The sequence below is a fragment of the Clarias gariepinus genome, chromosome 21, assembly GCF_024256425.1.
Source record: "Clarias gariepinus isolate MV-2021 ecotype Netherlands chromosome 21, CGAR_prim_01v2, whole genome shotgun sequence".
Lineage (NCBI taxonomy): Eukaryota > Metazoa > Chordata > Actinopteri > Siluriformes > Clariidae > Clarias > Clarias gariepinus.
In genome coordinates this window covers 8,263,493-8,280,554 of record NC_071120.1, presented here as the reverse complement: position 1 = coordinate 8,280,554, position 17,062 = coordinate 8,263,493, and the positions used below count along the sequence as shown (strand labels likewise).

The following is a 17,062-nucleotide window of genomic DNA, read 5'->3' as shown; positions in this document are numbered from 1 at the left end:
TGTACCGAACGCAGAAGCTTAAGAGTGGTGCAACAGAAGCGCATTTTTGGGCTACATTTAATGAATCATTAAACTTTATTAAAAGGTTTCAAATTTTAACAAAATTAAGGGGAAATCAGAACATTTATAAAATCCTGATACAGATAGAATTACAATTTTAATTAAATCATGATCATATCGTATGAGGAGGTGACTTGTAATTCCCATCCCTACTGTATATAAATGTAAAAAGAAAAATGTAAAACATTGATTTTAGAGTCAGCCTGGCAAAGGCTTATTTTTTCCATCAATTCGTCTATAACATTATTTTATAATATCATTTAGTGAACTTTAGGCCATGGTTAACATCGACTGGTGTTTGGGTCTGTGACATATTTTTTTTTTTCTAAAGTTACAAAATTTACTAGCTTGAGGCGTGTGTGTGAATATTTACATATGCATTTGAAACTAAACAATACTTAGGGCTGTACGCATCTGTTAGTCGTCGCCAACAATAATCCCGCAGCTTTGGAGCTCAAGTAAAGAAGCAGACTTTGGGGATGATTGACTGCATTTGCATCTATCTCTCTGAACTGCAGCATCCTCACGCAAGTCTTTTAATCCTGTAATTCTGTACGTGTGAATTTTAAATAAAGATGCACCTGGAGGAATTGAAGTGCTGTTAACAGGAAACTGAATCTTTCGACGCAGGATGGCTGGTGTTCATATATCATCTCTTTACTCCCTCCCTACTTTTTTTTTTTTCTTTCTCTCCCTGATTCCATTTTTAACCATGCATTTGGCCTCAAAGGACCTCGCCATGCTCTGAACAGTCTCTGTGGACACTTTCCTGCTTCGCTGTCCATGCCTCCCTGATAATGAGAGGTTATACGGTGCGACTGTCACATTCTGTGCACTGTTGATTTTCCTGGGTTTGCCATAAAATTAAGATTGGGATCATAACTGCCTCAGCCAGGCAGCCGTGCAGTTTATTTGCATAAACGTCTGCTGAATAATTAGTAGGAAAGAAAACAAAGTTAGGACATCCTAGGAGCTTGTCATTATAATATTTCTAATAATTACCCATTTAAAAGTGTTCTTTCCTAGTTTCAAAGGCTCTGATATTCCAGACGACAAGATGTTTGGAAATGCCGCGATAAAATCTCTTTCCTGAAGCAAATTACAAAACAAATCGATGTTTGACCTTTAACGTCATTGGAGATACATGAATCTTTTTGCCCAGGAACACTATAATCATGTTTGGTAAAAATGAGGGGGGAAAACTACCTACATGACAGTCACATATGCTGATGCTTTGTCGATAGTGATATAAGATTTTTAATCAGAATCTAAGACTTATTTCTGTGCCTACTCTAGCTTTAAATTTTGGTTGAATCTGCCAGCACTGGAACCAAATGTGGTCCTCTGCCTGCGTAGCCCTTTCCACCTTTGACAGTTTGTGCTTTGAGATGCTTTTCTGCTTAGCACATTTGTAAAGAGTGATTATTTGAATGGGCCGTTCTTTTCTGAACTCTCAACAAACTGTTTTATCGGTGTGTTTTTTATTTTTTTTCTCGCAGCATGCGGTACAAACCCCAGAAACTGGTTTGTAGTGGTTCAACAGATCGTAGCTGACCATGGTCTTTAGAGATCCCCCCCCGCGGTTCTGCACGAGTGAACCACCGATTACATTTACATTTAGGCATTTGGCAGACGCTCTTATCCAGAGCGACTTACATTTTTATCTCATTATACATCTGAGCAGTTGGGGGTTAAGGGCCTTGCTCAAGGGCCCAACAGTGGCAACTTGGTGGTTGTGGGGTTTTAACCTGGGATCTTCTGAACCGTAGTCCAATGCCTTAACCACTGAGCTACCCCTATTAGGATTAGGTTTACTGCCGCTGTATGACGTTGTATTTGGGCCTCGTTCCTGAGCGAAAATGTGCACGTTATATATATATTTGCTTACAGAAATATATATAATACAAATATCTTAATCGTACCCAAATTGCACAAAGTAAATCCTCTAGGCAGCGTTGAAACCCCACCTACACTTTAAAAAAATTATTTTTTTAATAATATAAGTACTGGAACTCATACATACTAAATACATACACTTCACTAAAGTAGATAGTTTTCTTTTTATGAAAGTTTTTGTGAAAGTTTGGTGATTTGTAATTTTTTTTCGTTCAACTTATGTTCAAAGGAAAAAGTAACAATAAAAAAGTCTAAATTTTGAGTATTTTATTTTACGATTTTGCTTAAACATTGAAATTTCAGACTGTAAGAATTTATTTATTTATTTAAGTAATAAGTGACAGGACGTCCTTATCTAGAGCGACTTCCATTTGTATCCCATTACACATCTGAGGTTTAAGGGCCCTGCTCAAGGGCCCAACAAGGACCACTTCATGGTGGTGGGATTTGACCTGGAACCTTCTGAACCGTAGTCCAATGCCTTAACCACTGAGCTACCCATGACTCCGAGGTATTTTGTCTCCCTTTTTTGCTGATCACAAAAAAATGATCTGATCGTGACTAAAACCTGTGATACAATCTGTATTGTGCTGTACTACTGGTATTCTGGAGAAAAACCCAGAGGGTCAGCAGATTCCGAGATGCTTAAAGTGGCTCCTAGTCAACAAGATCTTTTACTTTTGTTCCTTATTTTGATATTTATTCTGACAATTAACTGAAAATTCTAAAAAGTATTGTAATAAATATAGGAAGAGAACAATCAGATATATAGCAGCTCTGAAATCATGTAACTACATGCCGATACCTGTCGTAATAGAGTCCTAATGTTGGATGACCGTAATTTGGTTGTAACAACGTTGAGGTGACTTTCAGTGTTGAGACATCATCAGTTTTTAAAGTTGATAGACATTAATAAAAAATATGTTGAGGTGGTGTTGAATGAACGATTCAGATATAAACTCAAAGCATTGAAATTGTCCCCTTCATTTGAAGGGTTTATGCTGATTAACTTGGTTGGCACACAGTGACTCCACCACAGTGGGAGGTTAAACCTTGGAGTGCAAACAAAATTTGTTCCGGAAGCGTGCTTGTGTATCGAAATACTCGTATGTAAAAGCAAATTTTCCCCCATTTAAATAATAACCTGCACTTTACTTTAAAAAAAAAAAAAACTGGTGTTAGATGAGGGAAGAAGCAGGAGCAGGGGGGCTACTGTGTACGACGACTTACACACAGACATACACACATACAAACAGAATCACTCCTCTTAACGGTTCTGCTACAGCCAGATTATAGACCTGCACAAGGCTGAAATGGGCTACAAGACTGTGGAAGCTTGGTGAGAGGGAGACAATTGTTGGAGCTATTATTTGTGAATTAAATATATATTTCCTCATCAGAGGGACAACCCATGTTAGATGTTTTGGAGATAAAGTCAGAGAGGCCAGATTGAGGTGGTTTGGACATGTTCAGAGGAGAGACTGTGAATATATCGGTAGAAGGATGCTGAGGTTGGAACTGCCAGGCAGGAGGTCTAGAGGAAGACCAAAGAGGAGATTTATGGATGCAGTAGGACATGAAGTTAGTTGGTTTAAAAGAAGAGAATGCACTGGATAGGGTTAGATGGAGTCAGGAAGGGAGGGGAACAGCCGAAAGACAAAGAAGAGGATATATTAAGATTTTGTCTGTGCATTGGTCAGAACTCTCACTTTTTTAATGATACCTTTGTTTTATACATTGGAAGACCTAAAACCATCATACAAAACCCGAAAATAGTCTGTCAGTCTGTCTGTCTGGACAGTATTTAATAAAACTTTACCAGTCAGTCGGTATTTGTCAGAAGTTAAATCAGCGCGATAAATCAAACTGAAATGTTGAGTTGAATGGGGTGTTATGAGCAGTTTTGTGCCAGATCACGTCATAGCAGCCGTGGCTTTTTTGGACGAATAGTGTGCTTTTGACATCAAAGTGGGCGTGGCTGTATGCATCACTCAAAAGAGGGAATCGATGTGACTGTTTATCGCAAATACATCGAGTATGTAGAAGGAAGTTATGAACAGTCACGTGTCTGATGTAATAATCTACTTTAATCAGGGAGTGTATTTGGCTGATGATGGAAGAAGTATAACGTGATGTAAACAAGGTATAAGATACTCAACCTTACACCATGTAATTTTTTTGTATTAATAAGTTGGACAGAGGGAAAAAAAAACACACACATGTACGTGGGCTTGAATTTAAAATAATAATATCACTGATTGAATGAACACACATCAGCTTATTTTTAGCTTTAACCTTTTAACTGTTTCTCCAGACTCTTTTTGCCGAACTCTTATACAGTGTACGTGTAAATGATAAATGTATTTGTACATGCTATATTTGTACATTTTCAACTGTGTGGAGGTCATTTTCTCATCAGAGAGAGAGAGTGTGTGTGTGTGTGTGTGTGTGTGTGTGTGGTGGAGACAGCTGGGCTAATATCCTCCCTGCAGTCTTCAGCTAGAGAGCAGATTAAAACGGCAACTGGGGGTCTCTGAAATGCTCCAAAACTCAGTTTCACAATTTGCCTTGTGTGTACAGTATGTGTGTGCGTGTGTGTGTGTGTGAGAGAGCTAGGTAGTGGGTATGAACTGGTCCTTGAGGTTGCATATTTCTGTTTGTATATGTGTGACCAGCTGGCAGTAGGGTAGCAGCAGGGGATCTGTCGCTGTCGCTGTTGCTATTGGATAAAGGGAAGGAGTTTGATAACTTACTACTGACCAGCTGCTCTAGTTTTCACTAATAACTGATCATCTGCTCATCATCTGTCTGTAATCACTGCTTCTGTTCACGCAGCAGATTGTCTTGTGAGCGCGCTTTCTTTTGATAAAGTGCTCAGTAAGGTTTTTTTTTGGTGCCGCGGTAAAGTATGAGGTCTGTAATTAACACCTGCCCCCCAGCATGCTTTGCTGTTCGGCTGCCAGTGGAGACTCTCCGTCCCGCACGGAGCAGAGACTGAGAGAAAGACCGGGCAAGAGTAGAAGCGAGCTAACATAATTACTGTGAGCTTAATTGACTTTGTTGCTTGTGTGGTGCTTGCCAGCTTATGTCTGCTTTGTTTACCATCAAGACCTGCCAAGAATATTTGGGAGTCGTAAGGAAGGACAAATGTTCAGAATGGAAAACTATTTGGCATGTTGGTTTTGATGTAGTTGAAAAAGAAAGGGTGGAACTTCCACTATTTAGTTTTGCGTTATGCTTCGCAGTGTGAAATCCCTTAATATCAGCGGGACGGGCCGCCATTACAGAAGTGCTGTACTCCATCAACAAATACGTATGACCTTCAACACAATATTTAGATTTATTTTATATTTCTATTGATTCCACAATCAAGAGATCCATCCTACGAACCCTCCCCTCCATCTACCCGTATGTGAGGAGTAAGGCGAAGTAAACAAGTTAATAACTAAACACACTTTGGTGTACAGTGATACAGTAGAAACTTTATTTCATTGTAATCAACCATACAGACTTGACTGAGCAGAATTTATTATTATTTTTTTTATTATACACAGTGACCCAAAAACAAAGAATAAATAATAAAACTAATATGCGCATTTCGTGTGTTTTACATTTTTTGCATGTCATTCTGGTAGCGGTAAAATCTTCACATTTTAAAACTAATGATTATTTTGGTTCCACATGACGTACCCCCAAATCCAAATGCACAGTGTGGTGTGTGATTTCTGGAGTGTTCCCCTGTCAACACACACTCGCAGGGCTTCTGCATATGTGCTTTTTTTTTTTTCTTACATTTTTAACTTTTTTTGGACCATCGACCAATGCTGAGATGCCGGTATGTATCCGTGCCGCTTGGGTTTTAAGGGTTAATGCTCCTGGGTTTTTTAAAGAAGATTCGATTCACTGTGTGAAACTGTGTTTCTCTGCAGAGTGTGTGCGACCATCAGTATGCTCTTCTTATTCTTTTTATGGCAGCTGGCATCCAGTGCACTGCTCTCGCTGTAGCAGAATTAACAGGTACAGGAGCGGGTGCACAACAGTCTGCCACTAGTTATTCGATCGTAATGGCCTCATTCTCCTGGGTGGCCTGCAAATTATACTCTGTGTGGGGAAACATTGCTTTGGCTTTTAAACAGGGGTAGCTCAGTGGTTAAGGCATTGGACTACGGTTCGGAAGGTCGCAGGTTCAAACCCCACAACCACCAAGTTACCACTGTTGGGCCCTTGAGCCCCAACTGCTCAGATGTATAATAAGATGAAAATGTAAGTAGCTCTGGATAATAGCATCTGCCAAAAGCTTAAATGTAAACTATCGTCAATTATTTAAGTCTTTTCATCAGCCCAAATCGCTAACATTGAGGCACACCTCGAACAAAAACGATAAGAAACGATGTACCATGTTGGCTTCGTAATTACAAGTCTGTTAGACGTGTTAGCATTTTAGCAGTCTATAAAATGGCTTAAAAATTGGTAAAGGTGACTCTAACTTGACTGAATAAAATCTAAAGCTGTGAATCACAGGTAGACTGTCGACTTTTGACTTTATTTGCTTCAGTGGAACTAGTGTGTACTGTCTGATTTGCAGACAGTACACAAGCAGCTATATTTCTAACAGGTTATGAACTGTTAAAAGCTAATAAAGTATCTAAAAGGCACAGAAATGTAACATAACGTGTTAATTGTTAAAATGTCAAGTATTGTATAATGTGATAATCTTCTGCTCCGCACAGCAGTAGAGTAGGTACCAACTGCTCATGAACTCAAATGATCAGGAATAAGCGATACTTTTTGTAAACATGAGACATTTTTTACCTGCAGAATCTGCGGTTTATATTTCATACATTTCATTTTGAAACATTTGTAAAAAATGTTAAACTCGCACAGTTCTGGTAAAAATCATCCATAATGTCAATTAGCTGTCCCACCAAACAAGTCAAAACTCCAGTCTGCTGTCCAGTCTCATAGTCTGGTTACCTAGAAACTAGTGATGGGTCGTTCATGAACGATTTGTTCTTTTTGAACACTCAGAAGACTCAGAAGAACGAGTAGTTTTAGGGAGTGATTCGTTCATTTTCTACTGGGTGCACATGCCCAAAGCATCACAAAACCTCTGTAGTACAGGTCCTTCTCAAAAAATTTGCATATTGTGATAAAGTTCATTATTTTCTGTAATGTACTGATAAACATTAGACTTTCATATATTTTAGATTCATTACGCACAACTGAAGTAGTTCAAGCCTTTTAATTATTTTAATATTGATGATTGTGGCATACAGCTCATGAAAATCTCAAAAAATTAGCATATCATGAAAAGGTTCTGTGAACGAGCTATTAACCTAATCATCTGAATCAACTAATTAACTCTAAACACCTGCAAAAGATTCCTGAGGCTTTTAAAAACTCCCAGCCTGGTTCATTACTCAAAACCGCAATCATGGGTAAGACTGCCGACCTGACTGCTGTCCAGAAGGCCATCATTGACACCCTCAAGCAAGAGGGTAAGACACCGAAAGAAATTTCTGAACGAATAGGCTGTTCCCAGAGTGCTGTATCAAGGCACCTCAGTGGAAAGTCTGTGGGAAGGAAAAAGTGTGGCAGAAAACGCTGCACAACGAGAAGAGGTGACCGGACCCTGAGGAAGATTGCGGAGAAGGACAGATTCCAGACCTTGGGGGACCTGCGGAAGCAGTGGACTGAGACTGGAGTAGAAACATCCAGAGCCACCATGTACAGGCGTGTGCAGGAAATGGGCTACAGGTGCCGCATTCCCCAGGTCAAGCCACTTTTGAACCAGAAACAGCGGCAAATGCGCCTGACCTGAGCTACAGAGAAGCAGCACTGTACTGTTGCTCAGTGGTCCAAAGTACTTTTTTCGGATGTAAGCAAATTTTTTAAAAACACTTTTCTTTTATTGGTCGGATGAAATATGCAAATTTTTTGAGATAGGAATTTTGGGTTTTCATGAGCTGTATGCCAAAATTATCAATATTAAAACAATAAAAGGCTTGAACTACTTCAGTTGTGTGTAATGAATCTAAAATATATGAAAGTCTAATGTTTATCAGTACATGACAGAAAATAATTAACCTTATCACAATATGCTAATTTTTGAGAAGGACCTGTATGTAAGGGAAGCATGGGGGTCTATGGGGGTCACATGACAAAAAAGAACGAACGTTTCGGACCAGAAGATATGAGAGGTGAGCTGCTCATTCTGTTTATTATAATATGTCCTTAGCTGCATTTTTAATATTTTCATTACTGGAACTATAGACAAAATTTGTGTATATAGACATGTTGGGGGTTTGTTTATTGAAAATGTAACATTTTATTTTATTTCTGATCAAAAGAACGAAATAAACAAAATGACTCAAAAAAAGATTTTTTTATTTTGATGAACAAAATTTAAAGAACCGAGTCACTAAAATAATCCAAACTTCCCATCACTACTAGAAACCGTATTACCCAGAGTAAAATGTGATAGCTAACCTAACCCTCTAACTAGCTTGACTGTAAGCTACTTTGTTTGCTTTACAGCTTTAGATCAAAAGCTGCCAATCATTCCATCCTCACGGTTTGTAAAACCATCTCATCTTTCTCCCAACATAAAACATGACATCTGACCCCACAGTCTGCTCTACGACTGGAAAAAAATTCCCTCATAGTATTCATAGTCTGCAGGTGTCACCCATACAAGATTCATGATGGCGAGACAGAGAGGACATTGTTCTTTAGTACAGACAGAATACCATGGAATCAAGAGACTGGCAATGAGGAGGAGCATTTCTGACATTCGGTAAATATTCTTTAGGGTTACAACGGGTTTTAAACATGCTCAGCAGTGTCGATGGACGCCAGAAGCCGCCTTGGGATTCTCATAGACGCTTGCTGGGGCCACTAAAGTTGTTGTTAGACAGAGGGAAAAAAAACTGCTGCGATGCGTTTTTCTTAACTTTTTTTCTAAATCTGATACTACCTGTGTGTTAGCTGAATAATATTTGACTAATCTTGCTATGGCTGAAGGTATTTCTGGGGGAAAATAGTGAGAAAAATAAAAATACACTATGCACTGATGGATAAAGGTTTGTTTCTTACATCCTTTCTTTTCAACTTAACCTGGTACGGTTTTCAGTCACAGTTTAGGGATGTTCTATAGGTCTAATCTGAATTTATATAATAATCTCTAACTTGATAGGGGACTGTGTGTGTGTGTGTGTGTGTGTATACTAAACTGTGTGACAGCTCCGGCAGAGCATCTTTATTTCGGAGAATCCATGATCACTTTCCAAGGACACAAAGGATTTATTGTTTCCAGTCTTTGCTCTTCATTTATTACTTATGTATACAGTATCTATAAGTCTTCTTTCATCCTTCCCTCTTTTGTCTTTTGCTTTCATCCTTTTTTTTGTCGCTTTGCCGCTTATCTTTCTTGTGCTTTGTGTCCTTTTCTTTTTCCTCATGTTCTCATGAGACACATGACACACTGCCTGTCAGAAAAGCTTCGGGTTTTGATTTCTGCCTAAGTTTCAGTGATTCTCAAACCTCGCCTCAGAGTAATTTGTCTTGCTCATAACACACTTTTTAACACTTTTTTTTTCTGGCCTTGTGACAGAGGTTGCATAAGATTTTTTTAATGATTTTTTTGCTGGATGTTTCCCTCTGCAATATGCATCTCTCGTCTTGATGTTTTGTGGTCATGTGATTACCATGACATTAGTCACAATAGTGGATGGCAGAAGCAGAGTTAACCGACATCATGTACAGTCTAATTTGTTGATAATTAAAATTAATGAGTATTTCAGAACCCCCCAAAAAACACACACATAAAAATATTACATAATTTTCACCAGATTACCAGAAGGATAAAAGCATGACCTAGCACTCGATAGCTTCTGCTCTGCCGATTAATTTCATATGCAGTATGTCGTGGTGGACTTCAGAACTTCTTCAAAAGAGAAAGAAGCATGTGAAAATGTGTGAAGGGATTTGGTGCCATTAGGATTAGCACTAGCCCATTCAGCGATTCTGTTGCAAGTGAGCTGTAGCTATGGGATATACTGCACTTTACGCTTCATTAAATGATGTGCAGGTAATGTTACGCACTTATACTGACATTTCAAGCTTTTTAAGTAATTTTTAACGAACAGTTCCTAAGTAGGATCAAATGGAAAGCTAGTGTACTATGTCCCTAGTGTGTAAATCCCTTGTTCCACACACTAAGTAGGTCCCCTTGATCAGGGGTTTGGGATTAAACCTTAAAATTAGTTAGCTGTGAAACAACACGGGTGGTTTAGAGGCGATTCAGAACGACTATTAATGTCACTCTATACTGCAAAATCCTGATCTTTATATATTTATTAAAACGTAGTAATAAAAAAAAACAGTTTTTTAAAGATTTTATGGTCTAAAAATGTTTAGTTCTTATGATATTTACTTGGTCTTACTCTATACATATGTGTAGATAGAGGAGAGGGTAAGTAGGTTTGATTTGAAATGTCAAATTAATAGAAAATAAAATAAATCGAAATTATTGTATTTAAAATCATTTATACTTGTATTTTGTCATATGTATTAGGACACTTTCGTTTCTGCTGGCTACCACAGCAAGTATATTTCACACTTGTAGGGGAACACTGCATAAGATTACCAGATGTGTTTTCTTGCCAAATGTTATTCTGTGACGATGGAATTACATTTGGCAAGAAAACACATCTGGTAATCTGACTGCTGAATACTTTACTTAATACTTCATTTTATTTTATTTTTTTTCTGGGTTTGATTATGTAAAACAATAGACAGACATACAGTGAAACCTCGGATTGCGAGTAACGTGGTTTGCGAGTGTGCCGCAAGACGAGCAAAAATATTTAATTAATTTTGACTTGAAAAACGTCCTGGTTTACGAGCACCGAGTATCATGTATCACGCTGAGCGTCACATGATCACAACTGAGCCAACGTTTTTTCTCTCTTTTGCGCTGCGGAATTGTGGGTAATCATCTCCCCTGCTGGGTCTTAGCGTGTGTCTCTTACTGGTATAATCAATAGGGATGCACAGAAATGAAAATTCTGGGCCGAAAACGAAACCGAAATTTTTGGATGCACTTGGCCGAAAACCGATACCGAAACCGAAAATGGCTTCATTAAAAAACATGTTTAAAATATTTTCTTTTTGTTTGTATTAAAAAAATGTTGCATATTGCAACTTTGCTGTGCTCATCTAAAACTTAAAGTGCTTCCAAACCGCCGACATACTCCGTGTTTAATGCGTAATGACAGCGCGAACGAGACGGGAGGATGGGAGAGGCGTGGCGACAATTTCGGCTTTTATTTTCGGCGCTTTCTTACGTTTCGGCCGAAACCGATAATGCTATTTCGGCCGAAAATTTTCGGCGGCCGAAATTTCGGTGCATCCCTAATAATCAACATCCGTGCACGTGTGTACTGTTTACTATAACATTGTGACCATGTGCGCTTGTGCAAAACATATTTTATTTTGTGTTTGAAAGCGTGTGTGTACAGCGCACGTATTACGAATTATGCTCGTAATCCAAGGTTCCACTGTACTGTAAATTTGGATACATTTTCCCATCCCTATTTTATTTATACCCATTTTTAGTTACATTTAAGGTTGTTAAACACAATAAAACAGTATAACAGTATCATATTCTTAAAAAAAACTAACAAAAAAACCCCCACATATATATATACTGTATATGTGTGTGTGTGTGTGTGTGTGTGTCTGTCTGTGTGTGTATATATACACATGTGTGTATATACAGTATATATACTTTCATGCATATTATCAAACCCTCTTCGGAGTATAAGGTATAACTCCAGTTTTCTTTTTCTCTACTTCTTTGGCATTATTTAAACAATCATTAAAATGTATTTTAAGATCCTAAATTCTCAGTGATGTTAAATTCTGTTTTATTGACTGCACCCATTTTTGCCCAAGGAGAATACAACTTGCAGGGAAGAAAGTAAAAAAACAAAAAGTTTGTTTAATCTTGTCTTATGAATTATTCATGTGTAGTGGAACTTGTCTAACAGATAGACAGTTAAAAATTTCACTACAAAGATTTTTATCTTTCAAAAGAAATCGCTGACCAAAATCCTTATACACTTTTTTTATTTATTTTTTAGCTGTAAAGCAGAGATCTTTTTGAGTTTTTCAGTTCACCAAGGCTGCAGCAGTTTAAAGAACTAAAGAGGCTTGAACTTTGAGATTTGAAACTCAGACATTCAAAAGTTTTTTTTCTTAAGACGGAACAGAATTGTGTCATCACGTTGGATTGGGAAAAGGATCTGAAACAGTGTTCCAGGTTGATCCCAAGGGAACACAGAGTGTTAAAATTACTTGAATGTACCGGACTTGCACACCGGACAGGTGTGTGTTCAGTACTTCAAACAGAAAAGACTAGTTTTCACAAAAAACTTCTAACATGAAAGGCTGGTTTCTACAAAGTACTTATACCCCTATCTTATGCGTTTGACTCGCGGCGAGATGCGCTGTTAGGCACTGAGAGCTGTCGCGATTGCCCACCGACGTTCCATGAAGTTCTGCAAGGTCTGCAAGCTTCCGCGAGGGCCGCCAAAAAATGTTAAATTTTTCCACGCAGTAAGATGGAAACGTGTTCACACACCTAAACACTCACGGTGAATCATGATAAACGGTACTTACGGCCACCGTGCGAAACTGTGTAGATGAGATAGGGGTATTAAGGATCAAAAAGGAAAGTGTTATAGGGAAATGTGTGTTTCTGTGTAGTACAGTAAACTGTAAACGTGGGTTGATACCCAGCACTACAAAGGGTAAATCTAGGTTTGAATATATAGGGCAGAAAGTGTAGGTTCCTGCCCAGGACATAAAGGAGGAATGGAAGTTCCTGTCCAGTTCTACAAGAGTGAAATTGAGATTCCTGTCTGCTACTTCATGGGGAAATGGGGATTCCTGTCCAGTACTTCAAATGGGAAACGGGGTTCCTGTCTGCCACTACAAAGGTTAAATGGGGTTCCCTGTCTAGTACTTGACAGGCAGAATATGGATTCCTTTCTAGTAGGCGAAAGAGGAAATAGGCTTCTGGTCTACCACCTCCTATGGGAAATGGGGATTCCTTTAGAATATTTCAAAGGAGACATTGGGGTTCCTTTTTGTTTCTACAAATTGGAAATGAGGATTCCTGTTCAGTATTTCAAAGAGAAGATTTGGGTTCCTGTCTAATACTTCAAAGAGGGTCCTGCCTAGAACTTGTGCTTGACTAGTGATGAAGGTGAACCTATGTTGCTGGTGTGATATAACATTCCTAATGGAGTACTGCTTTGCTTTAAAGATGCCTGATCTTATCTTATTAGGTTTTATCCCAGTTGTGGGTATGTACTGTAGTTCTTTGTCTTATACCTATGCACAGCCTTGCATCTAATTTACAAATCGCAAGTCCTGGGTCTTCGTTTTTACTCACTTTTTCTTCTTTTAGTTAACTTTTATTTTCTCTGGTCTTGATGATAATGTGGTAAATCTTTTTTTTTGCTTCATCTTTTTCTGGGTTTCTTTTATGACTACTATTAACAGCCCAACCAGGAGGAAGCAGCATCACATTTTGCGTTTTCGTTTTGTTTCGTTTGTGCCTCTGTGGTGGTAATTCCTTTGATCAGTAAAAGACTGCCTGGTCTTTGATTTTGTTTTCCTTCGCTCTTGCTCTTTGTCATACTTTTTTTTACTTTTATTCCTTTTTTTAATGTTATGCCACGGAATGCTAATGAGCTCAACTGGGACACTGGGACATCGTCAAAAAAACAAGACAAGATTGTGTATGTGTCAGAAAGAGATGCTCCGAGATCTTCACTCAGCCCAGCAGTCGCTTTCACAGCATCAGAAGCATCACAAACCCGTGATGGTGTTCCTGTGTGGGTGTGTGTTCATCCTTCTGTGTTCGAGCCTTCCACTGATTGCTTCTCGTACTCACAGCTTCCTTCACAGCTTCTTTGGCTGGACTTTTCTTAATATAATATTCAAGGTCTCTTTCAGAACTGATGCCAAATCATCCTTATTTATCACCAACACTGGAACCAACACCTGAATCTGGACATTTAAACCCAGTGAAATAAACAACTTTACAACAGGTTAATAACTCAAATTCCACCACAAAGATAAATTAGAATATCGTTTATTAGCGTTCAGGCAAATTAGAGAATTAATAAAAGCCTAAAGTTTGGAAATAATGATGATATCCGAGCTAGTGTACGAGGTGTGAGTCCGGTTTCCTGTCAGGTTCTGAACCCACACCCCTGATTGAGAAGTACTCACGGGACTGTCAGGGTGGCTCACCGCAGCTCTAGATCATTGCATTATAAAATGTATTTTCGTCACTGCTTGCCTCGTGTTTTTTCCTCATAAACAAAAATAAAAATCCCTTGTGCTGCGGTCTCATGCATACACACACAATCAAAAGGCTGCTTTCACTGCTTTAAGGATGTATAGGAAGTTTTTTTTTTTTTTTTTTGAGATTATTGGATGTCTGGAGGTCAGAAAGACTTCTGTATAACATCTGCCAGGCCTGACATGCTCTTGCTTGATTCTTTGCTGTGACAGCCACATGCTTTTCGTTCACTCATGTAAATGGATAGGGAGCAAAAACCACTATTTCCCACATAGAAGAAACACAATAATTAATAGTTATTTTTTTACAATTTTTTTGTAAAATATGTAAAAAGGGAATCAAAATCAAAGAAAAAATATGTAGGAGGAAAAAGTCCTTTTATTGCGACAGCTTGCAAAAGTGACTCTTATATATTCGGGGTCATTTAAACTGCACAACCAAATAGGTCTAGACTAGTGCTCTAGGTTTCTAGCCAATCATAGACGAGACTGAATTCTTTAAGGGCACGAGGCCGGGTACACCCTGCCAGAGTGCCAATCTATTGCAGGTCACACACACACACATGCACACACACACACTCATTCATACACTACAGGCGATTTGGGAACCCAATTCACTAACTTGCATGTCTTTCGACTGTGGGAGGAAACACACTAAGCATGGGGAGAACATGCAAACTCCATGTGCACAGATACCAAGGCGGGGATCGGACCCGGACCCTGGAGTTGCAAAGCGACCGTGCTAACCACCGTGCCATCGCTAACAGAATTTGACCATTGTCTTTTATTTTTATTATTATTGATAAATCACTTTATTACATATAAATGTGGTTTAATGATTTTATAATTGAAATATATGTGCAGTAGTTTTTAACCAATCATAACAGAGAGAGAATTTTTCTAACCAATCATAATGCGGAAGGTAGGAATTCCTAAATTTACACTTTCGCAGTTTTCATTATTTTTTTTTATTATATTTTACAAAGAAATAAACAAAAAATGTGTAGCATTGACTCTTCTTTTTTTTCTGACATTGACCCTGATATACTCTCACACATCTTGGCAAGCTTCTATGTATTTTAGAATATGGGTTTCTCCTGTTACAAAATTGCATTTTATTCAGTATGGTATTGTTGTACACTACTAACCCCTGTTCATCCTAGCCAGTTTGGTTTCCATGCAACTAATACACGTGACTGGGCATCACGTGGCTTGAGTTTGCCCAGTCGTCTGGCTAAAAACTGTAAGAATGACCTACCTTTGATAATAAGAACAGGAACATCAGACGCCAAACTCCTGTAGCGACAGCATGTTGCTACGTGTTAAGAGAATGACGTTATTTGCTACTCTGTGCTCTCAATGAGAATTCCTAACTTACAGATTTTTCTGACTTCCTGTCTTTCTTTCAGATGAAGTCGACAGAAGTGGAGCAGGGCCTTTTCACGGACACCTACTGCAAAGTGTGCAGTGCGCAGCTCATCTCCGAGTCTCAGAGAGTGGCGCACTACGAGGTCAGGACTCTTCTCTTCTGATCTGTCTGTCATTCTGACGTCCCATCTGTTAGCCTTCCTCATCTTTTGACGGTACTGTTTGAGGAGGTAGAATCACAACGGTTTGGGTTTCTTGTGAGACGAGACGAGCGTATGTGCTCCTTCGGTTAGGAGTGAGATAGCTAAGGAGTGGATGTGTGTTGACTTTTGTGTGCAGAATTCTCAGTTAAAGTTATTTTCGGTGTCAACAGATAAATTTCTAAAAGATCTCAGAAATGTGTACACTGATTTCTACCTCAGATTTGTTTCTGTTAGCAAGGATGTACTCACTCACTTACTTAATCATCGTCTAGAACGCTTTATAGTGTATACAGGCCTGGAGCCTTGGGGCATGAGGTGGTGTACACCCTGGATGGGGCGTCAGTCTATCGCTTCAATAATGTACTACTATTAGATAAAGCTCCATATATTGCATATGATACAAAGAAGGCATCTGACCCATTATACACACTGATTAACCCTAACATTAACACCGCCACTAAGACACCCGGTGTACCACAGCCCCTCCATACATGGGTCAAGCAGGCAATGAGCCAAAGGCCACCAACCTGGCCGCCAAACTCCCCAGATCCCAATATGATTGAGCGGCCATGGGATGCGCCGGACAAATAACTCTGATACATGGTACATAGGACCCAGATGATCCAGAAGATCTTGTGAAGTCATGCCCAAACCCAGCCTAACCGCACCCAAAACCTAGGTGGTTTTTATTTCAATTCGATGTCCTTTCATCTTGTCATGCAGGATGTTGTCTGTTATAATTGTTTAATTGGCCACATTGAAAGAGCATGTCTTTATAAGCTCTTCTGAACGCTACCTCAAAAATCACACATCCTCTTTTCTGACGGTGGGTGCCAGAACTTCTAAAAACATGTCCATTTTGATTGGATATGCAGAATATTACTTAGTCTAATTTTTATACTGCTTATAGACAGGATAATATGGTGAAATCCTTTCTGACGTGTACACCATAAGCATAAAAAATGACTCGGATGCTTTCTGACTAATCCTGTGTGAATAGGGTTTAAGATGTTATAGAGTCGTTACCAGCTTCTGCCTTGAAGTTTGCGGAGGCTTGTTACAAGATCACACACTCACCCACACACACATAAGTTAGAAGCTTACTAACTCCTCCCTCAACGGTCTGAACGTGCACTCTGTTTTCCTTTTCAAGCGAT

The 17,062-nt window shown here is 38.9% G+C and overlaps 1 protein-coding gene across 1 annotated transcript in view; it reads left to right on the top strand.

The window, feature by feature from the left end:
* The window catches only part of zmat4a (zinc finger, matrin-type 4a), a 68,854-nt gene that overhangs the window by 2,893 nt on the left and 48,899 nt on the right, over positions 1-17,062 (top strand). Inside the window, 1 exon segment of the mRNA XM_053481600.1 lies at positions 15,744-15,845. Coding sequence (XP_053337575.1) covers positions 15,744-15,845 — 102 coding nt within the window.